Raw genomic sequence first — 25305 nt, 5'->3', positions numbered from 1 at the left:
GCGGCTTGCGCGCTGCTGGAAGCGGACCGGAAGTGAATGGGGCGCATCCGGTGTGGCGGCGCGGCCGGGGCCGGTGCTGGGCTCCGTGAGCGGGCCGGGACATCCCGGGTTAGGAGTTCCTGAGGGGGCTGGGGGTCCCTGAGCGGGCCGGGACATCCCGGGTCAGGAGTTCCTGAGGGGGCTGGGGGTCCCTGAGCGGGCCGGGACATCCCGGCGGCGCCACCATGTCGATGTCGCACCTGTACGGCACGGACGGAGACGATGGCGTGGAGATGGAGAGCTTCGAGGTGTCGGACTGGGACCTGCAGAACGAATTCAACCCGCACCGGCAGCGACACCGCCAGACCAAGGAGGAGGCGACCTACGGCGTGTGGGCCGAGCGCGACTCGGACGAGGAGCGGCCCAGCTTCGGCGGGAAGCGGTACGGCCGGGCCGGGACCCCGGGGCCGCTCAGGGACCCTCCCCCCGTTCCCTGGAGCTTTCCCGGCCGTGGACACCCACCCGGGCAGCCCATCCCAGGCCGGGACCCCCTCACCTGTAGAGATTTTTCCTGTGCTCGCTCCCTGCAGCGCGGGGAGGAGGATGGGGATCGCCTGGCAAAAGCCGGGTTAAGCAGCTCGACAGCCTTTGATATCCCATTTTTGGGGGGTGTAAGGCACAGCAGCCCCCGGGCTCCTGCAGGAATGAGCAGAATTCCCTCTCGTTTCACAGCTCCAGGGATTACTCGGCCCCCGTGAGCTTTGTGAGTGCTGGGCTGAGGAAGGCGGCGGCCGAGGAGCTCTCGGACGAGGACTCGGATGAGGACGAGAAGCCCGTGAAGCAGGAGGAGATTCCCAAGGAGTTTGTGCCCAAGAAGTTAAAAACAGTGAGTTCTCCAGGAAATTTACTGTTCTCTGTTTTAGGTTTGTGAAACTCAGGCTGTGGTTGAGGGCAGTGAGACTGTAATAGAGCACTAAAAAGGGAGGAATAATTAAACCAGAGACCCAAATGTGTCAGTAAGGGAGGTGTTTGCTTAGGATTTTGTATCATTGGTACAAATACATGGATAAAAATCAGGATAATGAATCATTGGTACAGCTGTACATTGATATAATAACTGTTTGTCCTTGGGGATCAGTTCTTTGATTTTTTTCAATATTCCCTTTGCTCCATGGAGGTTTAAAAAAGAGAATTCCTGTGGTTTCCTGCCTTTCAGGGACTTTATTTTTCTACTTTCACAGAATTAACAAATCCAGGCATGTTGTAGATTAAAACTGAAACCCTTCTTTTCACTTAAAACCAGAAAGAATCAGGAATCAGCTTCAGCTAAATCTGGTGGTGGAACCTGAGAGCTGTCAGGTTGCCAGCCAGAGTTTTTTCAGGGTTTTCCTTTCCCATCTGAGGAATTTCAGGAATCTCCACAGGTGCTTCATGGATGCACAAGCAAGGTTCCAGTATGGGGACAGCAGAATTTATTCTGGGAAGAACCTTCTGAGGGGAGTTTTGCACACTTTGGTTATTTGAAGCCTCAGGGCTGCAGGTTTTTGTGTGTTTGTTTTTGACAGGGTGGAAATTTCAAGCCCAGCCAGAAAGGCTTCGTAGGGGGCTCCAAGTCCTTCGTGGATTTTGGCAGCTGGGAGAGACACACTAAAGGAATTGGGCAGAAGCTTCTCCAGAAGATGGGATATGTCCCTGGAAGGGGTCTGGGGAAGAATGCTCAAGGTACTGTCAGTGTGTTTGGTGGTTTATTGTTATTAACTGGGGGTTTTGGGGAGAGGTGGGATTCCTTAAAGAGTTTCCAGCTGGCTTAAACTTCCTTCTTGTTTTCCTGCCAGTGATCCGGGCCCTGTGGTGAGAGCCAGGGGTGTTCAAACTGACCTGTGGTCGTTTGCTCCTCTGGGTATTTTACAAGAGAAAAAAGAGCAAGAAAAAAGGCAGTAAATTCCAAAGGTGGTCATCCCACGGGAAAGGAGATGCTGTTTCAATGTGGCAGAATAAAAAGGCAGTGAAATGTGGTTGGGATAAGGCTGTGCTTTGGCAGTGTGGTGGGATGAAGTGATTTCATAGGGAATTGGTGATGTTGGAAGCACTACAGTGCTGGAGGCAGTGCCAGGGAGGGAGTTGGTGCTAATCTGGTAACTCATAGGGAAAGCCTGGCTGTTGAGCTCTCTCCCAGCACACAAACTGCTCCTGCTGACCCCATTCCCATCCTGCCAGGAATCATCAATCCCATCGAGGCCAAGCAGAGGAAAGGCAAAGGTGCTGTGGGCGCTTACGGCTCCGAGAGGACCCCGCAGTCCTTGCAGGACTTCCCTGTGGTGGACTCAGAAGAGGAAACTGAGGAGGTATTTCTGGGGCTCTTGCTGTTTCCCTGCTATGCTGTGTGTACAAAATTCAGTTTTCTTGATTTCTGTGTCAGAGAAAACTGTTTGGGCTCACTGTAGATAAGCCAAACACAGAGCACATTGATTTTGTTTAGGCAGATCTTCCTCGTCACTGCTGTTCTTTGTTGTTTCTGGCTCACTTTATTTCAGTAGCTTTGCTAGAATCCCTCCTTTGAAGAGTCTCCCACATAAATAGTCTTTGTCTTTTGTTTAAATAAAAAAAAAAAGATCAGGAACATCCTGTTCATTTAATCCATAGGGTGGGTGACTGGCCCACGGTATCCGAGCTGGTTTGGCATGTGCTTTTCCACTTCCAAGTTATTTCATGTACAAGTTCCTCATTGATCTGATGGTTATTTTCCTGTAAAAAGAGGCAGAATTGGGGTGTGACAAAGAGCAGCCACCACAAGTCTGCTGTTTTTGTCCAGGAATTTCAGAAGGAGCTCAGCCAGTGGCGGAAGGACCCAAATGGAGGCAAGAAAAAGCCCAAGTACAGCTACAAGACAGTGGAAGAGCTGAAAGCCAAGGGCAGGATCAGCAAGCAGCTTGCAGCCCCTCAGAAGGAGCTGTCCCAGGTCAAGGTGAGTTTGATAAGCCAAGAGGTGACCCCTGAGGAACAGTGTGGGCTCTTTGGTGTCACCAGCACATTTTAGGCACCAGTAACCTCAGTAAAGCCAGTCCTAGGAAATGTCTGTGCAGCCTCATGGAACTCATCCCTGAGCCATGTAATAGCTCTGTGTCACCTGGATGTGGTGACAAGTTCAATTAAATGTGAATGTGTGCAGGGGTTAATTGCAATCTAAGTTTAATTGTTTCACATTTGTCATAATCAACACTCACCCACTTCTGAAAGCACAGTTGTCCTTTCTGGGATTGTTTGATCTTCTACCTCAAAGGGACAGTAAGGGATTTGTCTGGTGTGCATGCAATAAAATTATGAATCTGAAATTAAAGTGTCTTTATAAAATTATAAAAGTTCTAAGTGCAGTAACTAATGGCAAGATCGTTGCTTGTAGAATCATTCAGTGAAACTGGGATGAGATGAGGAGATGCTTCTTCTGGCTCTGATTCCAGATTGTCTTTTACTTGTTGTAACTCCTGTGTCTGATTGTGGAGGCAATCCCCTTGTTCAAATACAGTGCATGTTAGCAGCCTCCTGGAGTAATTAAGGTCCTTGGAAATCTCCAGATTTCAGTTTGGAGCCAGGGATTTTCTCCTTTTTTTGAAGCTGGGAGTTTTTTGTTAGAGAATTTGTTCTGTGTGCTGGCAGGTGATCGACATGACGGGCCGGGAGCAGAAGGTTTATTACAGCTACAGCCAGATCAGCCACAAGCACAACATCCCAGATGACAGCCCCCAGCAGCCCCTGGGCAAGGACTCCAAGCCCCAGGGCTTTGCCCTGCCCGAGCTGGAGCACAACCTGCAGCTGCTCATCGACATCACGGAGCAGGAGATCATCCAGAGCGACCGGCAGCTGCAGTACGAGAGGGACATGGTGGTCAACCTGAGCCACGAGATCCAGAAGATGGCTGAGGTGCTGTCCCACGAGGAGAAGGCCATCAGCAACCTCAGCAAGGTGCTGGACATGGTGGAGGAGTGTGAGAGGCGGATGCAGCCGGGCTGTGAGAACCCTCTGACCCTGGATGAGTGTGCAAAGATCTTTGAGACCCTGCAGGACAAGTACTACGAGGAGTACAGGATGTCAGACAGGGTGGACCTGGCAGTGGCCATAGTTTATCCTCTCATGAAGGAATACTTCAAGAACTGGGATCCCCTCAAGGTGTGTGCTGGTTTGAGTTATCTGCAGTTCTCACTTGATGGCTCCAGTAATCTTTGTTACCTTGTCCCAAGTGTCCTGGTCTAGTGGGAGATGTCCCTGCCCATGGCAGGGGGTGGAATGAGATGAGCTTTAAGGTCCATTCAAACCAGTCTGGGATTCTAAATTCCTCATCAGTCTGGAGAAAAAGAAAAGAGACAAAATGAAACTCTCTATTGTCCTCATTCAGACATTTGCTGGGTAAAAATTTAGGAGTTTGTAAGGTTAAAACCAATCTCTTCTATGAGTGTTGGGATGAAAAATGTGGTGGAAAAAAAATCTCTAGCTGTTGTTTTTTAGCAAAAGCAGGAGAGGTTTGTCTGTCAAGTATCAGAGATGCACAGTCTGTTCTCAGTGCCATTTAGGCTGGGATAGAGTCTGGATCTCTCTGTACACCTGGAAAAAGTTCAGACTGTCCTCTTCTCTCCCTGGCGGTGTATTAATACTGTAAGGTGGGATTTTTCTCTGGCAGGACTTTACTGAAAGTCATTTAAGAAATTATGGATGTGGCACTCAGTGCTCTGGGCTGGTGACAGTGTGGAGAGGGTCACAGGTTGGGCTCAAAATGGTCTTGAGAGTTCTTTTCCAACTTCAATGATTATTATGGGATTCTGGAATTAAGACTGCAAGCTCCTGGCTTGCCCTGAGAGGAGGTGAGAAGACTGGCTGTGCTCAGCACACCCTCAGCCTGCTCTGTGCAGAACCCAGCTGGAATTAATGGGAAAGGATATGGACCATTTGTGCCCTGTCATTCCCAGGACTGTACATATGGCACGGAGATCATAGCCAAGTGGAAGAGCCTTCTGGAAAACGATCAGCTGTTATCCCACAGTGGGCAGGACCTGTCAACAGATGCTTTCCACAGGTAAAGAACAAATTAACTGTACTTTGTTCAGCATCTTCCTGTGCTGCTTCCTCAGGGGTGGAAAAGAGCAGACACAAGGAAGCTTTTCCTAGGATTCCTTTGCTGGGCCTGTTAAAATCCAGTTTGCAGCTACAGAAGAGAAGCAGCTTTAACTAACAGCTCCCATTTGGTTTATTTAGGCCCAGGCTATAGCTTTGAGCTTCACTTTGATTTATTTGGGGTTTCTTCCCAGACTGATGTGGGAGATCTGGATGCCATATGTCAGGAACATCGTGGCACGGTGGCAGCCGAGGAACTGTGGATCCATGGTGGATTTCTTGGATAGCTGGGTGAACGTTGTTCCTGTGTGGATACTGGATAACATTCTGGATCAGCTCATCTTTCCCAAGCTGCAGAAGGAGGTGAGAGAAGAGGGTGGGGGAGAGCAAACCCATGTTCTGAAGCAGTGTTTGTATTCCAGCTGGAACTCCCAAACACAGTGTGCGGCCTCTGCTGATGGTTTGAGGAGTTGGGGTTGCATCAGAGCTCTTTGTGCTTCAAAAACACTTGCTGCTGGTGGCTGGATTTAGTTATCTTTGCTGTTGTGCCCCAAGGTGGAGAGCTGGAATCCTCTGACGGACACGGTGCCGATCCACTCGTGGATCCACCCCTGGCTGCCGCTGATGCAGGCGCGCCTGGAGCCGCTGTACTCGCCCATCCGCAACAAGCTGGCCAACGCCCTGCAGAAGTGGCACCCCAGCGACTCCTCTGCCAAGCTCATCCTTCAGCCCTGGAAGGATGTCTTCACTCCTGGCTCCTGGGAGGCTTTCATGGTCAAGAACATCGTGCCTAAACTCGGTGAGATAATAGACAGTGCTGGCAGTGGCACCTTCCCCCGACAGGAAAGATCCTTGCTAATGTGGGTGCCAGTGTTACATCAGAGATTATTAGATCAAGCTTGTCTCTGATTTTCTGCTACCAGTCCTGTGCAGAAGCAGAAAGATTAGAAAAATACAAGAATTACTCTGGTTATTCTCTAGGTTTTCTGTCTTATTTTTTTATAAATCATCCATCTCCAGCTGGTAGGAATATCTGAGAGCTGTCAGGTAGGACCAGGCTGTAAGATGTCTCTCTGTTACTCTTGAATTCCTTGGTCTGTCCTAATGTTTCACCATGTGTTTTGTAATGCAAAGAGGCTCAAAAGTTAAAAAATAGTCAAGTGGTTTTCGTTTCTCAGTTCTGGCAGCAAATTGTAATCACTGGAAGTGGAAATGCACCATTTTGTGGCAGGATCGGCCAAAGATCCCCACTGTCCTTTAGGATAACAAAACGGTGCTGCTCAAGTTCTATGCATTGATGGTGAAAGAGGTCAGGGCACTGGTAAAACTGAGTGAGGCTATTTTCTAACTGTCCTCTCCTTTCCCAGGAATGTGTCTGAATGAGCTCATCATCAACCCTCACCAGCAGCACATGGATGCTTTTTACTGGGTGATCGACTGGGAGGGGATGATTTCTGTCTCCAGCCTCGTTGGGCTGCTGGAGAAACACTTCTTCCCAAAGTGGCTGCAGGTGAGACGCTGAGGAAAGAGGTTTGATTAACTGGGAAGTGTTTTAGTGATTCCTATCCAGGAATTGCTGCCCTGGTGCTGAGCTGGGCTGGTTCCCACTCAGAGCTCAGTAGTCATTGGAACAATTCCTTTTACTGACAGTAATAAACCAAGTGGTAAATTACGCCAGGGGAGATTCAGATTGGACATCAGGAGGAATTTCCTCATGGAAAGAAAGCGTGGTCAGGCACTGGAAGGGGCTGCCCAGGGAAGTGATGGAGTTCCCATCCCTGGAGATGTCCAAGGAATGCCTGGATGTGGCACTCAGTGCTCTGGGCTGGTTGATAAGGGGGTGATTGTTCACACATTGGACTCAATACTCTTGGAGTCTTTTCCATGTCAAATGACTCTGGGATTCTGTGGCAGAGAGGCCTCTCCTGTACAAACATCCCTGTGCTGCCTTTGACGTGTCCCTTGCTCTGCAGGTGCTCTGCTCTTGGCTCAGTAACAGCCCCAACTACGAAGAGATCACCAAGTGGTACCTGGGCTGGAAGTCCATGTTCTCAGACCAGGTGCTGGCACATCCCTCCATCAAGGACAAGTTCAATGAAGCCCTTGACATCATGAACCGGGCCGTGTCCTCCAGCGTGGGTAGGTGGCTCGTGGGGGTGGCTCTGCTGCTCTGGGCTGGCAGCACTGGGAGGCTGACTGGGGCATGGCCCTGCTGGCAGCATGGCAGGAACTCCCATGAGCAGTGAAAGTCAGTGGGCTCTGCCTTGCTCTGTCCTTAAAGAACACCTCTGAGGTGCTGCTCAATAGTTCTGGACTGCACTAAAGCAGAAACAGATTTTTGGTGGCTTCCTGAGCTGTTGAACAACTGATGCTCTTCCAGCCTTGCCCTGTCTGTCAAACATCATCTTTATGGCCTGACTTCTAAAGCTGTCATTATTGGGTATTTTTTTCTTTATGGTGAGGTACCAGTTCTTTTCCTTATCTTTACAAAGAGCAGTTCCCTCCTACATGATTTCCTTATCAAAAAGCAGTTCCCTCCCACATGATTTCCTTATCAAAAAGCAGTTCCCTCCCACATGATTCTCCCTACTACCTAAAAGCTGATAGCTGGGAATTCACTGGGAGTTACATTGTATAAAACAGAAGGGCGTGCCTGAGGGAGAAGCACCTGAAATCTGCCCTCTTTCCAAAACTGCGAGCTCAATTTCTGGGCCCAAACTTGAACACCACACTCCAATTCGTGTCCTGGATGGAGCTGCTTCCCTCTGGGAGCAGCTCAGGACCGTGTTGTCCCCATTCTCTCCCCCAGGTGGGTACATGCAGCCGGGCGCCCGGGAGAACATCGCGTACCTGACGCACACGGAGCGGCGCAAGGACTTCCAGTACGAGGCCATGCAGGAGCGGCGCGAGGCCGAGAACATGGCCCAGCGCGGCATCGGCGCCGCCGCCGGCTCCGTGCCCATGAACTTCAAGGACCTCATCCAGACCAAGGCCGAGGAGCACAACATCGTCTTCATGCCCGTCATCGGGAAGCGGCACGAGGGCAAGCAGCTCTACACCTTCGGCAGGATCGTCATCTACATCGACAGGGGCGTGGTGTTCGTGCAAGGGGAGAAGACCTGGGTGCCCACCTCGCTGCAGAGCCTCATCGACATGGCCAAGTGAGGCCTCTGTGCAAGGGGAGACCACCTGGGTGCCCACCTCGCTGCAGAGCCTCACAGACGTGGCCAAGTGAGGCCCCGCTGAGAACTGAGTCACCAGCCAGGAACAGCCTCTGGGTAACCCTTAGAATAAAGTTCCAGGTTTGTAAATAGTGACACTGGAGCTGGATGCCAGGATGGTTTTATCGGAAGAGCTGTCCAGGCAGTGGCCAGAGGATGGAGGGCCAGACTTCCCGACCCAGGAAGCCAGGCTAAGGGAGAACAAGCAGTGCTGACACTTGTAATTGCCACCTGGGACAGAGGTTTACCAGCAGGTTAGGAGGGATCACATTCTCTGCTCCAACAGCTCAGTGAGGGCTGGCCTATCTGAGTCCCCTGAGTAGTGGCAGATGTCACAGCTTGTGCTGGCAGTGAGTTACTGTCCCCACAACATCCCTCACACAGTGGGCTCCTCTTTGCTGCACACAGCCAGGACCTGTCCCAACTCTCTCTGCTGTGGGACTGCAGTGGTTAAGAGCAGAGGTGAGGGAAGGAACCCTAAGGCTTTTTTTCCTGGAGGGAGCTGACCTGGTTGTTCTCAGGACTGATCAAGAGCTGATCTCAGCCGCAAGGAGAGTTGGGAGCTTTTTCCAAGCGTGCACTGGGAACCAGACCCCAGCACCTCCCACTACAAACCCCTCAGATAATTTCCACTTTCTGATGCTTTGAAACATGTGTAGAACATGCAAAGGCCTTGAATTGTTATGGAAGGGGAGGGAATCAAAGAGCAGTCACTGCAGTGTGAATGGCTCTCAAGGCAGGTTTTGGTGGAATTAGTTTGCTGGAGTTCAGTGAGTATAAGTCAAAGCTCAGCTTTACTTTTTTATTAAATAAAATACAAAAATGTCCCATCACCTCAGCATTCAGGTGCTGCCACTTTGGACAGAGCTTGATGCCACAGTTGCTCCTTGAGCTCCATCTCAGCTGCACAGAAGCTTCCATGGGAAGAGATGTGGATCCCAGCCCTGCCACCACAGGGATGGTCAGGACTTGGCAGTAGCTTCCTCCCCCTTCCTGATGATCTCCAGGTCCTCACAATCTTGGTACATTGGCTCCTCCACAAAGTCCCAGACCTCAGGGGAGAGCTCCTGCAGTTTATCCAAGGGAAACCAGTGCACGGAGGTGTCATTGAAGGTGTCCAGGTAGCGGGGGTGACTGGGGAGTGCCACTTCCTCCACTCCTTTCAAGACCTAAAGTTCATTCAGGGAAAAAGTTACAGACAATGCAGAAGCCCCTTCCCGCAAAGCTGAGCCAGTGAGGATGGTGTCACATTACCCTCAGCCCCTGTGTGCAGGATGCTCTGCAGATGTTCAACAGTCCTAAAGTGATTAGCTTTTACATTATAGTATCTAGGAAAAAGGTTTTAAAAATAACTCCCCTCTTCTTTCCAATGGCAATTAATTTCCTGTCTCATTAAAAGGTGTGTTGTCAACATGAAACAATAATGTTAAACTGTTGCTTCATACCTTTGCTATGTAAGAATAATCTCTCTCCAAGATTCTGGACAGCAATCTGCAATAACAGAAGATGTCCATGTTAGACACAACATTCCTTTAGACAGGTTTTCTGCATGGAGGTGGGACAGAGGAGGGAGGAGAGGGCTCACGACTGAAAACTTAATGGCAATGAAAATGTGCAAAACAGGGAAATTGCTGTCAGAAGCAATAAAATTAAAGCAGGGGGACAGAGAAGAGGAAAGCAGAGTGGGAGGCACTAGAGCCTGTCCAGGCTGTGCCCAGACCTCTCCTCAATTCCTCGGAAGCTGTTCCCGATGATGACCAGTTTGGAGAGCGCCGCTGGGCTCCAGTTGCTCCACAGCAGGTTGTTGTACAGGGCCTTTCCGCAGTGCACCATGTAGAACAGCGTGGCCGCGCCCTGGACGCCGTGTTTCCCTTCCTGCCCGGGAACAGCCGAGCCCATCACGGCCGAGCCCTGTCCGCGGGCCCCCGCGGATCCCCGCGGTCTGACCCGAGGGTGTCCTCACCTCATTCTCCGGGAGCAGGCACAGCCCCAGCGCTCGCAGCGCCGCCGCCTCCCGCGCCGAGAAGGCCGGGTCGAACAGTGCGCAGCGAGCGGGCGGCACCTGCGGGGTCAGGGCGGCGTGAGCGGGGAGCGGCCCGGCGCTGACCCCGCTGCTCCCCCCGGTGCCGGTGCTCACCCGCAGCTCGTCCAGCAGCAGCAGCAGGAAGGCGAGCTGGTACCGCGCGGCGGGGCAGCGCCCGAACCGGCCCAGCCCGTAGCACACGCAGCGGGCGGGCGGCTCCGCGCCCAGCGGGGCCCGCACGGCTCCTGCGGGCGGCGGGGTCAGCGCGGCGGCGCCGGGGCTCGCTGTCCCCGCCGTCCCCGCACCCCCCGCCGCCCGCACTCACCGGCGCTCGCCGCCCAGAAGCCGGAGCTCAGTAGATCGTCCCTGCGGGGAGAGCGCGGCGTTAGCGGGGCCCGGCGGGGAGCGGACACACGGACCGGGGCCGGGCACTCACCGCGCCTCTCGCAGCCGCCGCAGCACCGCTTCGGTTCCGGGGCCGCCTTCCCCTTCTTCCTCCTCATCATCCTCCTCCTCCTCGCCCCGCCGCCGCCGCCGCCGCCGGGCGCGCCCCGTTCGCCACCCTCCCGCCACCGCCGCCATGCGCGCGGTCACGTGCGCGGTCACGGGACCGGGGGCGCGCCCGGAACCGGCGGCGGGAGCGAGCGAGGGGATCCCGGAGCATCCCGGAACAGCGCGGAGCATCCCCGAGCCGCCGGAGCCTGCCGCAGCCATGTCCCGCCCCGCCGCGCCCGGCCCCGCGCCATGGTGAGCCCCTTCCCCCGGTCCCGCTCGCCGCCTCCCACCCACCCGTGCCGGTGCCCCGGGAAGCACCTTCGGCCCTTCGCTGATTGCTGTCCCCGGTCGCGGGTGAGGTCTGGCAGCCCCCGGGGCTCAGCAGCTCGGTCCCTGGCCGTGGGTCACTCCAGGGCCCTGGAGGGGCGGTCCGGGAGCGGATCCAGCCTCCCGCTCCTGGCCCGGCAGCAGCGCGGCTTCCTCGGTGCCGCCTTTGAGGCAGCCTTTGCTCCTGACCTGGGCTGTTCCTACGGGAAAACTCCCGCACGAAACTCTTTCCGAGCTTGTGACGACGTGCTGACTGACAGGACAGGATGGAAAGTGTTACTGTGCGCTCAAGAAATTATGAGCAGAATGATATCTCACCTTCAGAGGGACCCTCCTGTCTCCTGCAGCACCCGGGAGCTGCTTGGGATGCACATGGATAATAATTTTCGATAATTATAATAATTATTGCAATATCTCACAAATCCACTTTCTTTCCAGTTCTCCTTCCACGTGTCTGAGAGTTGGAGTTATAGAACCTATTTTAAACTCACAGAAGTGGTAAAATTTAGTCGTGAGGGTCCCTTTTGGTGCTGCTTTTGGGTCTAAACTCTGTGTGATTGTGCAAAGAATCATGTCTCTCCATTTGCAATAACTTCTTGTTGCCCTTCTGAAGAAATAGAAAGGAGAGGGAGAAGGGTAACAGTTTTCAAATACACAATCATTTCTGCCAATGTTTTTTAGGTGGAATTATTTTTTCCTTTATGATGGCTCAAAAGTGAAGGAGGAAGGGGATCCTACAAGTGCTGGCATCTGCTATTTTTACCCTCCCCAGGTAATGTCTGCTTTATTTCAGTACCTGTAAAGGGGTGCTGATGGTTGTGGATCAGGAGGGGTCGGGCTTCCAGGTGATTTGGATTAATCCTTACTTAGTAGTCACAAAAGTTTTAAGAAATTTTTTAAGAACTCCCAGTTATCAATTAGCTCCAGGTAGAGCAGGGCTGGGCTCTCAGGGCACAGCAGTGGGGTTAAACTCTGCTCCCTCCATGAGGAATGGGCCAGCACAGCCCAGCTCTGTCCTGGTGATGTGAACAAACACTCATGAGCGATGAAATCTCCTCTCCATAAGCCCCAGGCCCTTGTGCTGCCTGGAAAAAGCAATCCAATTATTTTTTCTCCCAGAAATTTGCCTGTTCTACTGCGTTTGATTTATAGAATCCCCAGAGTTGTTAAGGTTGGAATAGACCTTTAAAATCAAGTCCTGCCATGAGCCCAGCACCCTCTTCACCACTAAACCATGTCCCCAAGTGCCACACCCATACATTTTCTGGACACTTGCAGGGATGGTGACCCCACCACTGCCCTGGGCAGCCTGTGCCAATTCCTGACAGCCCCTTCTGCAAATTGAGTTGAAATGATAGTTACTTTTTATTTATACCTGGAAACAGCAGTGGTTTTTTTTGTTTCCTGAGTTCTTTTAATGGGAAGTTAAAGCCTTTGCTCCCTGGCAGACCATCCCGGAGCAGCAGGAGCTGCTGTGTGGGCAGATGGCCGGGGTTGTTCGCTGCCTCACCGAGATCTCCGGGGCCCCTCCCAGCCTCGTGCGCCTCAGGAAGATCAAGTTTGCCGTGGTGGTGGATGGAGACTTTCTGTGGGTGAGTTCAGGAGCTCCAGAGCAGTCACAGAGTGAAAACAGCCAGAGGCTGAAGGATGGGATCAGACAAAGAGGGTTTGTTTTTCAGGATGTGGGCTTGCAATGCACAAATTTCATTTCGTTCATAACTTAAATCCTGTTTTCTGAGGCCTGGCAGTCACTTCAGTTTCCTGCAGAAAAATTTCAAGTACCTCATTTCTGTGCCCACACCCAAAGGGATTTCTTAAGATGTTCCTGGCTGGAAACAGAATCCCAAAATCCCAGACTGGTTTGGGTTGGAAGGGACCTTGAAGCTCATCCAGTTCCACCCCCTGCCATGGTTCCACTGTCCCAGTCCAACCTGGCCTTGGACATTTCCAGGAATGGGGCATAGCAGGATTCCATGTGCTGCAGTTTGTAAGGACACAGTCACTGTTTGATAGTCTGATTGTTCTTTCCTTCTAGCCCTCAGCATCCCCAGATCTTCATCAGTGTCCACACATATTTAGACTATAAAGAGCATAATGTGACAGTTGTGACATAAGTGCCCCAAACCATCCCCAGGGAACTGGGCCAAGGCCAGTCATCCTCATTTAATTGGCATTGCTGCTTCTGTTTCAGCAATTCAAAAACTAGATGGAGCATCATCATAATATAAATAATGAGGTAGTTTGAATATTTTGAAGTACTTAGCTATTAAAGCACCAAGTTAGGTCATCTAACGTGGGAAGGGAGCGTGTCTGAAGTGCTGCATTTCTGATATTTATTTATCCTGTCTGTGCCAGGGCTCTTGTGTGGGTATGTTTGCATTTCCTGTGGCTGTGATTCCAGGGGTGTTTGCCTGCACAGAGTTGCCTGTCCTCGTGTGAAAGCGATGAGAGCTGTTCTCACTCGTCGTGCCCGAGTTCTGCCAGGCAACGTTCTCCATCCCCTGCTGTGTCTGCTGCAGGTTCTGGGCTGTGCTGTGGAGCTGCCTGACGTGAGCTGCCAGCGGCTCCTGGAGCAGCTCATCGGCCTCTTCACCTTCTACCGCGGCCCCGTGCGTGATGCATACACGGTAACGAGGGACTGGGACAGGGTAACGAGGGACTGGGACAGGGTAACGAGGGACTGGGACATGGGGACACAGTAACAAGGGACTGGGACATGGGGACATGGTAACGAGGGACTGGGACAGGGTAACGAGGGACCGGGGACATGGGGACATGGTAACGAGGGACTGGGACACGGTAATGAGGGACTGGGACAGGGTAACAAGGGACTGGGGAGGTGGGGACACGGTAACAAGGGACTGGGACAGGGTAACGAGGGACTGGGACAGGGTAACAAGGGACTGGGACAGGGTAACAAGGGACTGGGACAGGGTAACGAGGGGCTGGGGACGTGGGGACACAGTAATGAAGGGACTGGGGATGTGGGGACACGGTAACGAGGGACTGGGACATGGTAACAAGGGACTGGGGACGTGGAGACAGCAATGAGAGACTGGGACATGGTAACAAGGGACTGGGACATGGTAACAAGAGTCTGGGACATTGTAACAAGGGACTGGGGACTTGAGGGCATGGTAACAAGAGATTGGGACATTGTAACGAGGGACTGGGGACATGGGGGCACGGTAACAAGAGACTGAGACATGATAATAAGGGACCTGGTAATGAGGGACTGGGGACACAGTGACTTTTGGGGAGATTTAAACACTTCCCGTGGTGTCCCAGCTCTTCAGTGTTCCTTGTGTTGCCTTCCTCCTGCCAAGGGTCACATATCCAAGAAGTGGGACCTGGAAAAGTGGGCAGGTCATCCCCACTGTGCTCCGAGGTCCTGTGGGGCTCTGCTGAACCTTTCCCAGATGTTCACCCTAAAGAGTTTCCCCTCAGTATTGCCTCCCACCTTTTCCTGACCTTATCCTGGCAGGCCCTGTCCCACGTGGATTGCATGGACACTTTGCAGTGAGTGTTTGTGGGGGGTTTTGTCACCCACAGGTGTTTTCTCAGGAGGAGCTGAGCAGGGAGTGGGACAGGTACATTGAGCACATCCAAAAAAACACCACTGACCTCCACAGGATTTTCAATTCTCTCTGGCATCTGGACAAAACCAAGGTAAGAGCCTGTCCTCTGCAGTGGACAGTCACTGTGTTTGTTATTTGCTGCTTGGAGCTTTCCCAGGATTCTGTGGCCTCACTGCCCTGGTTCTCCCTGCCCAGGTGGATCCCCTGCTTTTGCTGAAGGCAGCTCTCATCCTGCAGACGTGCCAGCGCTCTCCCCACGTCCTGGCTGGCTGCATCCTCTACAAAGGCTTGTAAGTAACCTGGTGTTTGTTCCCTGGAGGGTTAAATCCACCCCTTTCCAGGGCTTGGATCCTGGAGTGCATCCAGGGAGCAGAGCAAGGGCTTGAGGGCTGCTCTTGGTTGTTGGCAAGCCCATCAGAGCTTCAGGCCAGGCAGTCCCTGGCTGTCTGTGGGTTGCTGAGACTGAGTGGTTTGTGAAATCATGGGATCATGGAATGGCTCGGATTGGAAGGGATCTTAAATCCCATCCTGTTCCACCCCCTGCCATGGGCAGGGACACCTTCCACTATCCCAGGTTGGTCCAAATTTCACCCATCCTGGCCTTGGACACTTCCAGGGATCCAAGGGCAGCCACAGCTTCTCTGGGCAACCTGTGCCAAGGCCTCACCACCCTCACAGGGAAGAATTCCTTCCCAATATCCCATCTAACCCTGCCCTGTGGCAGTTGGAATTCATTGCCCCCTGTCCTGTCACTCCAGGCCCTTGTGAGCAGTCTCTCCAGGGTTACCTGTGCTCGTCACCATGAAGGAGTTCAAGACTTGGGTTTTAGTAGAAATCTGCTGGTTTTGATACTCAGCAGGACGTGAGGACTGAATTTTGAGGCTTTTTAGGGGGAAGTCACTGAGGAAAAGGGAGATGAGTGGATGTTGTGCTTTCCCAGCAGTGTTCTCTCTGCAGGTGAGCAGTTCAGTGCAGGTGTGTCCGTGTGTCCCTGGGTTTGTCTGACCTGCTGGCCAGGACCACTGTCTGTACTGACAGGGTGAGCACAGGGGGATGAGCCAGGATTCCCCATGAGAAATTCCAGCTTCCTTCAATCAAAGATGACTGAATGACTTCAAGGAAAGCCTCCAAGGTGGCCTTGAAAGACAGGAGGTGGGGAATTCCGAGAATTCCTTGGCAGCAGCGCTCAAGTGCCATTTTTCTTTGGCATGAACTGTTCCAGTGACACCTTTTACAAGCACTGGAAATGTGCCACAGGTAGAGCATCTGCCAGAGAGTGACCTCATAGCTGCAGGCAGGACACTGGAGTGAGTCACTGCAGCACATGAGAGTGAGAGGACCTGGGCATTTTGCTTGAGGAGGGACTTGGGAGCCTTGTCCTGCACCAGGGTGTGTCACCTTGTGTCTCTGGTCTGTCTGATAGAGAGATTTTGTCACCAAATGTCATCAGAGTTGTCTGAACTGATGATCCCCAAGTTCCCTCTCAAGCCAAACCATTCTGTGTTTCTCTGACTTTGCTTTGTCCTTTCAGGATTGTGAGCACCCAGCTGCCACCTCCACTCACTGCCAAAGTCCTCCTGCAGGGCAGCGAGTCCCCAGGCCAGGTATGGCACTGAACACGTTCCCTGCAAGCAGATTCCTGTAAGGAGGTGGTGTGGGAGCTCTTGTCACACAGACCTGGCATGTGCCACCGTGGGGAAGGACAAATATTGGTGATGATGCTTAAAGCTTTTATTAGTTATGGTTTAAAAAGGTTCCAAGATTTCTGCACTAGGAATTAGCTCTTTTTTTTTTTTCAGTCTTTAACTTACTGAATTCATGAGTTCTCATTTATGTGGTGTTTTGACTTGCTTTTTACACAAGTTTTGGTATTTACTGGGAAATCCACCAAATGAGTGTCTGACAAACAGCATTTTTCATTTGCTTTAAAACTTGTCAAAAGTGAGTATTTATGTGATCAAGATATTCTATAAAAAAGCCATCAGTATGCAAATATGAAGGCAGCCTTTGCTGTTTTCTACTTGAATGAAAGGAGTTTCTGTGCCCTGAGGAGGTGGTGGTGATAAATCTGGGCTCTGTCCTGATTTTAGGTGTATTTTGGTTCTTGGGAAGCTCCCCTTGGCTTTGAAAGCTCCCTAAGGACCAAAACCCTTCTCAGCACCAAACAGTCCCAGCGTTTGCTGGAGGGGTGGTGTGGGGTCTGCTGTGGTGTTGGAGGACTGGGAGGGAGACAAAGGTGTCCTGGTGTCCCTGATCCATGCACAGAGCTGATTTTTGGCTTTTGTTGCAGAGTGAGCCTGGAGCTGAGGAGCTGCAAGAGCCTGGTGAGCATCCAGCTGCATCCTATGGGCTGCCTTCCCTGCATGGGAGCACGAGCTGGTTCTCTGGGATTCACATCCAAGCTGTGCTGGGTGCTGGAGTATCTCCAAAATATCCTAGAGGGTGTTGCTGTCACCAGCCAGCCTGTGCTGTGTGATCAGAACCAGTTCCTTCTGCTGGGTTTGCTCTTTTGGGTTTTATTCCAGTTCTGCACATTCCCAACCATGCCTGCCTTAATTCCAGTTCCCCATGTGGCCACTTGGCCACTGCCAGGCCCTGACAACAGATGGCTGGTGCTTGCAGCCCAAACCTCCAGCCATCCCCTCTCAACATCAGTGTGGAGATGATCTGCCAGGATGGAAACACTGAGGGGAAATTTAATTGTATCAGGCATGAAGGGGATGAGCAGGATGGGAAAATGCTGGGAGGGTGGGAACAGGCTGCCCAGCTCAGCTGGGATGCAGGATCATGGCAGGCCTGAGCTCCTGCAGAAGCCTTTGGGTTGATGAGGTTTGGTTTCTGGTTTTAAGCTGGGACATGTTTGTTGAATCCTCACCCCTCCCCTGCTCTTGCAGAGCCTCTGCTGCCGCCGGGTGTCCGAATCCTCCCGGTGTTCCTCACGGGAGAGGAGATCTCCGCGCTCCGGCACTTCCCAGTGGAGTGGATGGCCAGGTAGGAACCAGCCTGAGCCAGGGGCAGGATTTGCAGCAGGAGCTCACACGAGGCACTGTGTCCCTGTTGCCATTGTCACTGTTTCCCCTGGAACTAACTCGGGCTCTGTCACTGCCTTTGGAGCTGCCTGAGGCCCCTCAGGCTGGGCAGAATTCCCGTGTCCATATCCCTGCTGTGAGCAGCCTGGAGCAGAGCTGCTTCCCCAGACCAGCTGTGATCTCTTGTCCCTCAGCTCACAGCACTGCTTTGTGGACAAGGGAGGGACATTCCCAGGAGCCTGCAGTGTAAGATTCCCAGGCTTTTCACCTGTGTTAGACCTCGGCCCATCCTTTTCCCAGGTCTCTTTGTAGCAGGGGATGGATCAGCCACTGATCAGTGCCAGGAGCCAGCGGGGTTACCAGCTATGGGATAACTCCACGCAGGTCCTGCTCAGTGTTTCATCCATTTGTTATCTCCCACTAGGTCACCTATGTCCCCAGCAGGTCCCAGAGGAGAGGCGAGTGCTCTCTGCTCCCAGGCAGTTCCAGAATCAACAGGAGCTCATGAAAGCCAAGCCTTGGATGGAATCTCTGTGCAGAAGTCCCATGAGGACTCTTCGGGTACACCTGCCCCAGGAGATGCTGTGCAGTTGGGCAGCCCTGCAAATCCTCTGATGGACTTTTCTGGAATGGGAGCTGGCACAAGGAATTCTCCAGCTGCAAACCTGAGTGGAGCAGGCAGTGAAAGCTCAGAGCTCAGCAGGAAAATATCCTTCCCCTCAGAGAGTGACACAGAGCAGCTCCCAAGCCCTTCCTCACTCCAGACTGAATGTACTTGGACTACAGGTCCATACCTGGAAGGCTTTTCCTTTCCCAACCCTTACTCCTGGGAGCAGGAGAGCCAGGACAAGGGGGAATCCCCTGCAGATTCTGATGTTGGATACTGTGCTTCCCAAAATTCCCTTTCAGTCAGCCACAGTCCAGCTGTTCCCTCTCCTGCCTGGGAGCTGAGCAGAAGAAAATCCAGTGAGCAGGAGAAGCCATGGACTGTGAGCCAGGACCCTGTGTCTGGAGGAAGTGAGAGCACAGCTGGTGACCGCGTGTGGGGCTTGGATTGTCCAGGCCCTGCTGGACACGCACAGCTCCGGAGCGGGAGGCAGCCGCTGGTCCCAGGGCTTCAGGAGGCTGTGCCCAGTGCCCCTGCAGGGGACAGGCCATGTCCCAGCAGCAGGGAAGGCAGCTGGGACGGGCTGGGTGGCAGAGGGGGTGAGCCAGCCCAGCTGAGCCTCTACGTTCACTGCATCCATGGCTTGGTGCTGTCGCTGCTGGCTGAGGAGCAGCTGCGCCGGGACCGCAGCGCCGTGGAGGACGTGGTGAGTGGGAAAGCTCTGCCCCACTGCAGCTGCACTGGCAGGGTCACGGGGCTGACAGCTGAGGAGGGAGCATCGAATCGTGCTCCCCGTGCCTCCATCACCTGCTCCGAGCTGCGCCGGGCTCGGCAGCCGCGGCTGCGTGGGAGCTGTCGGGGCGCGAGCGGAGCGGGGACAGCCGCGTCTCACAGGCAGCTCCCGGTGCTGCTGTTGTCTGGCACTGCCGGCACCGGAGCAGAGCGTGGGGGTGTGACAGACACCCGCGGGCTGCCGGGGGCCTGCGCTGGAGCTGGGATTCGCTGGGGATCCCTGTCAGTTCGGTGCTTTTTGGGAAGTGAGGTTGGTTGTGTTAAAGCCCCAGCCTGCGCGGCACCGCCTCTCCCTCGGGGAGCACCGCAGACGTGGCTGGCAGCAGGTCCCAGGGAGGTTCCCTTGGCTGTGGGAGTCTCCAGGCTGCTCCCTGGGGCTGGGGAGAGGGATGCCATGTGGGCATTGCACCCGGGTAACACCAGAGCAATTCCAAATCTCCCTGTGGTGGGATTTGGGTGCCCAGACTCCCCTGTGAGCAGAGCTAATGGGGCTGCAGGGGCAGGATGTGCTGGCCCCTGTCTTTCCTGGGAAGCATCAGCTGCAGAGCTGCTGCCTGGCCTCTGCCTCCCTACCAGGAGCTGAGTCAAAAGCTGCAGAGCCCTGTTTGATATGCCAGTTGCCATAGGAACAACCTAATTTCCTTACCCAGCCAGACTGGAAAGTGGAGGGAAGCTCAGACTAATGCAGAGCCTCAAGGTTGCTCCTTCCCCTCGGAGCTGCGGGACACCTGGGGCCCCAGGAGCTGGGGAATGTCTGCTCTGCACAGCAGGGCTGATGTGCCTGGCTTGGGATTGCTGCCAAATCAGCTGAGCCCAGAGGTGCAGCCGGGCCCTTTGCACCAGACATGGCCCTTTGTCCCCTTTCTGCTCATCTGGAACAGCAGGGGGGACACAGGCAGGTGGGAATTGTCACGCTGGAGAGCGGAATCCCTATTGCACAGGGATTGCACAGTCCATCTTCCTTGATGTCTTGCCCTGGTGTTGACAAGCTCTCAATTCCATTCAGGTTCCTCTTTTCCCAAACATCCTGCTTCCATCTCACGTACCCTTGTTTTGGATCTCACCAAAACTGCACTGTCACACAACTTGGAATTCAGCTGTGACTGGGCTCTTCTGCTGCACCCTCCCGTGGGTGCAGGTGTGTTATCCCTTAGGAGAGGTGCCCTGCATGTCCCACTGTCCCAGGAGGAGGAGCAGTGTCTGAGGAGGTGCAGCTGAGCTCTGCTGCTGGTGGATTTGAGGCACAACCTCAGCTTGTCTGTCCCTTTGTTTATCTGTATGTTAAAAATTACCCTCACCTCTCAGGGATGTCAAAGATTACTTATAATTAATGATTTTTGAATGCTTTGAGGCCCCCAAATGACACCAAAGAAGGGTAAAATATGCTACTTGTGCATCTGTGAACCTCTGGGAGTGTGGGTTCCATCCCAGACTTTCCCTGTGGAGTGGGAGGCTCTTGGCCTCGCCTCCTGCTGCTCTTTAGGTCTTATCCCTCCATTTCACTGCACAGAAAGGAAAATCTGAGCCGTGACAGGGGTCAAGGATAGGCCAGGTCCTGCTGAACAAAGGCTTGATCCTCTCCCCAGTAGGGGAAAGCGCATTGGCAGGATGAGGATTATGGAGTTAATCTTCCCAGGAGTGGTGGAGGAGGACGCCTGCCTGTGCCCTGCCTGTGCCCAGGGAGCCTCAGGGCCTCTGGGCTACTGAAAATCCATCCAGAATAGCAGCTTGGCATTCATTCAGTGCTTTGTTGTGTGTGTTTGTACTGCCCGGTGTAAGCAAAGGAATGTCCCTTGCTGGGGCTATAAATCATGTGAAATGAGCCCTGGAGAGTAATGGTTGATGGTAAATTAATGGGGCCTTGCATTTTCCTGTAATTAGTAGCATCAGGTGGCTTAATGGCTGATTTTCAGGTTGGAGGGTCCTTTTCTGAGTCATAGAACCCCAGACTGGTTTGGGTTGGGAAGGACCTTAAAGCCCATCCCGTTCCAACCCCTGCCATGGGCAGGGACAGCTCCCACTGGACGAGGTTGCTCAGAGCCCCATCACTGCCTTGGGAGCTCTGTGACTTGTCTGCTTCCCTCCATGCCAAAATTTCCCAGCCATTTCAGGTGGGAGCCTGGACAGCAGAGCGAGGAAGGGTCCGGTCCTTCTGTCACCTGAACTCCTTCCAGAACCTCCTTGAAGCCCAGGGGAGGCACAGCTGAGGCTCTGAGCTTTTCCTTTCCCTCTGCCTGCAGTACCACAGCAGCCTGGCCTCCCTAAACGGCCTCGAGGTTCACCTGAGGGAGACCCTGCCCAAGGACTCCTCGGCCTCAGCCAGGACAAACTACAGCTTCACGCACTATGACTGTGTCCAGAATGTCCTCACAGGTGAGCCTTCGTCTTCTGGGCCTGCAGGAGGGAGCAGTGAGGAGAATGGGGTTTATGGGAACCTTTTCTCACGCCTCAGACACCATTTCTCAGCAGAGCTCCCACCACAGAGCCCAGATCAAAGGCCTTGCTGGGGGAGCTTTGTCTCTTGCTGCTGTCCAGGGTGTGTGGCGAGCTCCAGAGCCTTTTCCTGCTCAGTGAACGGGGGCATGCTGCAGAGTGGGTTTTTAACACCCCCTCTCTCCTGTTGTGCAGCCAACTTGCCCCACACCCCCGGGCCCCTGGAGCGGCACTTCCTGAGGGCAGCCACGCTCATCCACTCTGACTTCAGCCAGCTCCCCGCGGCCTCAGAGGTGATCATCAGGTAAGGGGTGCTCACAACCCTCCTGTCCCAGGCACAGGGGTGGTCACAGAAGGGCAGAACTCCTTTCCAAGGCTGGCTGGGTTTTGACCAGGTTGTTACCACACCCAAGCACCAGTCACAGGCTTTATTCCCTAAGGCTGCTTTGACTTGTGGGTTCCTGGATGTAGAGAGCCTGCAGTGGCACCAGGAGGGTGGACTGAGGGCACAGCTGAGTGGTGCCATGGCTTGGATTAAGATGCAACACTCAGACAATTGCCAGTGTCTGGCACTGTAAGGTTCAAAGACACAGTTTTAAATTTAGCTGTTCCTAATAAATTTGTGTCTCGGCAGGGAGCCAAAGGCGCCCAGAATTGGCAACCTAGATATTGTTTTCTTGCACGGCTTGTTGGGTTGGAAACACACTGTGATGTGCATGGCAAACTCAATTGTGATGCACCAGGCAGGATGGTCTTATCACAGCCAGAGCCCTTTCCCAGGTCACTGCTGAAGTGGACACCCCTTTCCTCAAGTGAGCTGGGAGTGCACAGATTCCACCCACCTGGTCCTGCTTGTTTGTTCAAAACATGATGAAATAAAAGATGCTCCTGGGAATTACACAGTTTCACTGCTCTGGCACTGCTTGCCAAGGGAATGTGAATCACACACTTCAGTGCTGGAGAATTCTTTGTTTAGCATGAGCTTTGCTGGCTCCTTAAATCCAATCCTAAACTGACTGGCTAAGCTGGCATGTTCCCTGTTACCCCGAAAAAAGCAACTCCATGTGTGAATCAGCCTGAGTAACAAGATGACTAAAACTGCTTTCTTTTATGGAGAGTTGTCACAGAAGGGTGTCAGCAAACATAGCAGTTGCTGCTTTCCTCCTTCGAGGAGGAATCCAGGGTCCTTGGCTTTGCTCCCTGCCAGCCCTCCTGCAGGGAACACTCTGGGAGGGGGGATTCTTAGTCTTAATTAATGTTTTTAATCACAGCTTTGGTGGTGACTGAATCTGACTCTTGTCTGAGCTTCATCACACCTGTGAGTGAACATGTGGTTCCTGCTGCAAGGTGCTGTGCTGGGGTTTGGTTGTGGCCAGCAGCAGTGGGAGAGGAGGAATGTCGGGCACGAGGAGTGTTCCAGGCTCGTGGTGTCCTGGGCTGGGCTGGCAGCAAGGGGAATCTTGCACACACGGAATCCCAGAATCATTAATTTTGGAAAAGCCCTCCCAGACCACCGTGTCCAACCTGTGACCAGTCCCCACCTTGTCACTCAGTCTAGAGGACTGAGCTGGACTCGGTCACAGGTTGGACTCGATGGCCTTGGAGGTCTTTCCCAAACTAAATGAGTTTGTGATGTCTCACTTTCCCTTTTAAGGATGCCAGGACCCTTTAGAAGAAGGGTCTGGTTCCCTGTGACCTTCAGGGGTTTGGTGCCTGTTCAGCTCCATCTTCCCATGCTGAAACACCTGAAAGTCCCTCTCAAAACTTGGGAGCCCAGTGCCCAGCTGTGAATCTTGCCCAAAGCTGTCAGTCTGACCCCTGCCTTTCCCTGCCCCTCCAGGAACGCCTCCACAGCCGTGTATGCCTGCCGAAACCCTGTCCAGGAGACCTACTTCCAGCAGCTGGGAGCTCCACTCCGCAACTCAGGCGTCCCCAACCCACATGACAGTGCCTTCATCCTGCCCAGCAAGGCCAAGCAGAAGCTGCTGAAGCATGGGGTGAACCTGCTGTGAGCTGCTGTGCTCAGCCCTGCGGAATGTTCATCTCCAGAAAGGAAAATCTCAGCTGTTTATGCCCACGGAGGCAGGAGGCCCTACCTGGCCTCTGTGGGGTCTCCAGGCTGCCTGGCCTTGAGGAAGGGACACTCCTTGCCCTGTCCTGCACGTTTTGGGCCGGTGCAGGTGTCACTGACAGCATTTACCAAAGACTGAGGACAGAATGCAGCATCTTGGTTTACATGGACTTTACAGGGACTCTCTTGGTGCTCTGCAGAGTCCCCACGTGCCTTGATCTGAGGTAAAACCTCACCTTGCTCTGAGTTACACAGCCCCCAGGCAATGCTGGCTTTCAGAGATGTCAGCCAGCCACTGTCTGTGCCTGCCCTGGTCAGGCTTTGGCTTTACCTCTGTCCCTTAATCCATGGCAATGATCCTGCCATGACGTAGTGCCTTACCTTGGTTGGCAATGCCTGCCTGTTGTCACATGGGAGCAGCAGAACAAGAGCTGCAGAGCTCACAGTCCCCCTTTGGGTGCTCCCAGGAGGTTTTTACACCATAGGTGAGTCTGGAGAGATGTCCCCATCACTCTACACCTCCCAGTGATGGTCCAGCCCAGCCCTGCCCTCCTTGTGCCCACCTGGATGCGCAGCCTGACAGGAGCTTGGGTGAGTGTGGTGGTGGTGCAAGTGTCCCTCAGCCTCGTGCTCCCTCCCTCCTGCTGCAGGACCTCACTTCACTGCTCTTACTGCTCCATTTGCCCACACCCTGCAGACCCTGAAGCTGCCTCTTAGCTGATGGGACCAAAGAGGTTTTGTATCCCCTCAGCAGCTGTCCCCTTTCTGCTCTGACAGTGTCCCCAGCCAGCGGTGGCCAGGGGGGGCTGTGGTGGTGGCTGCTGCTTAGACTGAGGGATGGATAACTGTGTTTGGCAGGGCTTGGGACCTGCTGCTGGTGCAGACACGCCCCTCAGTGGGACTGTGGAAATAAAGGAGTCTCCAAGGCTCATCCCAGCACTGTGTGTCAGCAGCCAGAGTCACACTGTTGTCATGTTTCTGGTCCCTGGTGTGATGGGCTGGGTTGTGGGAGCTGGTCCCTGTTTAGCTCCTCCAAGGGTGGTTCCTGCAGTGCTGGGGTTGAACAGGCAGAGCCTGTTGGTTCAATCAGTCCTGCAGAGCAGCTGCTTGGAAGCTTCCTGATGGATAGACATGTGATTGGTGTCAGCAAGAGATGGTGAGCAGCGACATGAACATGGGGAGGTGCTGAGCAGGCTCGTGCCAGCGTCAGAGCTGGGCACAGGAAGGTCACCACTGCCACAGCTCCTGGTCCCACACCAGCACAAACAGTTCCCAGAGTTGCTCTGTCATCCCAGAGCTGCTCCACAGACATTGCTGAGAATTTCAGAGGACTCCAGAGGACGAGCCAGCTGCTTGCTCAGGGGTGGCTGGGCATAGATGCCACCTGGCTGCCAGCCCTGGCAGCTGAGGAGGTGTTTCAGCAGGAGCAGAGTCGTGTGGCACTGCTCCCATCCTGGGCATGGAAGGACTGTCAGGAGCCTGTTGGCAGTGTAGGAGTGGAAACTCCATGGGAAGCCTGAGCTGGAGCCACCCTGGTGACCTCCTGTTTCAGTGGCATCCATGTGGAAGATGGCACAAGGTAAGGTGCTGCTTCCCTGGTGACTTCCCTGCACAAATCCACTGGGTGATGGACAAACTGCTCTGGTC

At 53.5% G+C, this 25305-nt stretch overlaps 3 protein-coding genes across 3 annotated transcripts; 2 read left to right on the top strand and 1 right to left on the bottom strand.

The window, feature by feature from the left end:
* Positions 1-37: 37 nt before the first annotated feature.
* Positions 38-8406, top strand: TFIP11 (tuftelin interacting protein 11). The gene is made up of 12 exons (XM_053993581.1): positions 38-421; positions 712-865; positions 1545-1701; positions 2197-2324; positions 2792-2944; positions 3634-4143; positions 4938-5044; positions 5277-5445; positions 5638-5881; positions 6450-6592; positions 7056-7221; positions 7892-8406. Exons 1-12 carry the CDS (start codon positions 225-227, stop codon positions 8245-8247), a joined length of 2484 nt encoding a protein of 827 aa, XP_053849556.1. The 5' UTR covers positions 38-224; the 3' UTR covers positions 8248-8406.
* A 672-nt stretch (positions 8407-9078) lies between these two features.
* On the bottom strand, positions 9079-10908 carry SRRD (SRR1 domain containing). Its single transcript, XM_053993586.1, has 7 exons — positions 10763-10908; positions 10652-10692; positions 10441-10571; positions 10267-10365; positions 10024-10178; positions 9749-9794; positions 9079-9472 (listed from the first exon to the last, which is right to left on the bottom strand). Exons 1-7 carry the CDS (start codon positions 10906-10908, stop codon positions 9266-9268), a joined length of 825 nt encoding a protein of 274 aa, XP_053849561.1. The 3' UTR covers positions 9079-9265.
* A 90-nt stretch (positions 10909-10998) lies between these two features.
* HPS4 (HPS4 biogenesis of lysosomal organelles complex 3 subunit 2) lies at positions 10999-24602 on the top strand. Its single transcript, XM_053993584.1, has 13 exons — positions 10999-11073; positions 11830-11920; positions 12597-12740; positions 13668-13775; positions 14701-14817; positions 14922-15016; positions 16258-16330; positions 17017-17050; positions 17621-17717; positions 18180-19068; positions 21395-21527; positions 21783-21891; positions 23428-24602. The coding sequence occupies exons 1-13, from the start codon at positions 11039-11041 to the stop codon at positions 23597-23599; spliced, it is 2097 nt and encodes a 698-aa protein (XP_053849559.1). The 5' UTR covers positions 10999-11038; the 3' UTR covers positions 23600-24602.
* The last annotated feature ends 703 nt before the right edge of the window (positions 24603-25305 follow it).

The sequence above is a fragment of the Vidua macroura genome, chromosome 18 (genome assembly GCF_024509145.1).
Source record: "Vidua macroura isolate BioBank_ID:100142 chromosome 18, ASM2450914v1, whole genome shotgun sequence".
Lineage (NCBI taxonomy): Eukaryota > Metazoa > Chordata > Aves > Passeriformes > Viduidae > Vidua > Vidua macroura.
The sequence above is the reverse complement of the archived record's forward strand: the minus strand, read 5'-3'. Positions and strand labels throughout refer to the sequence as shown.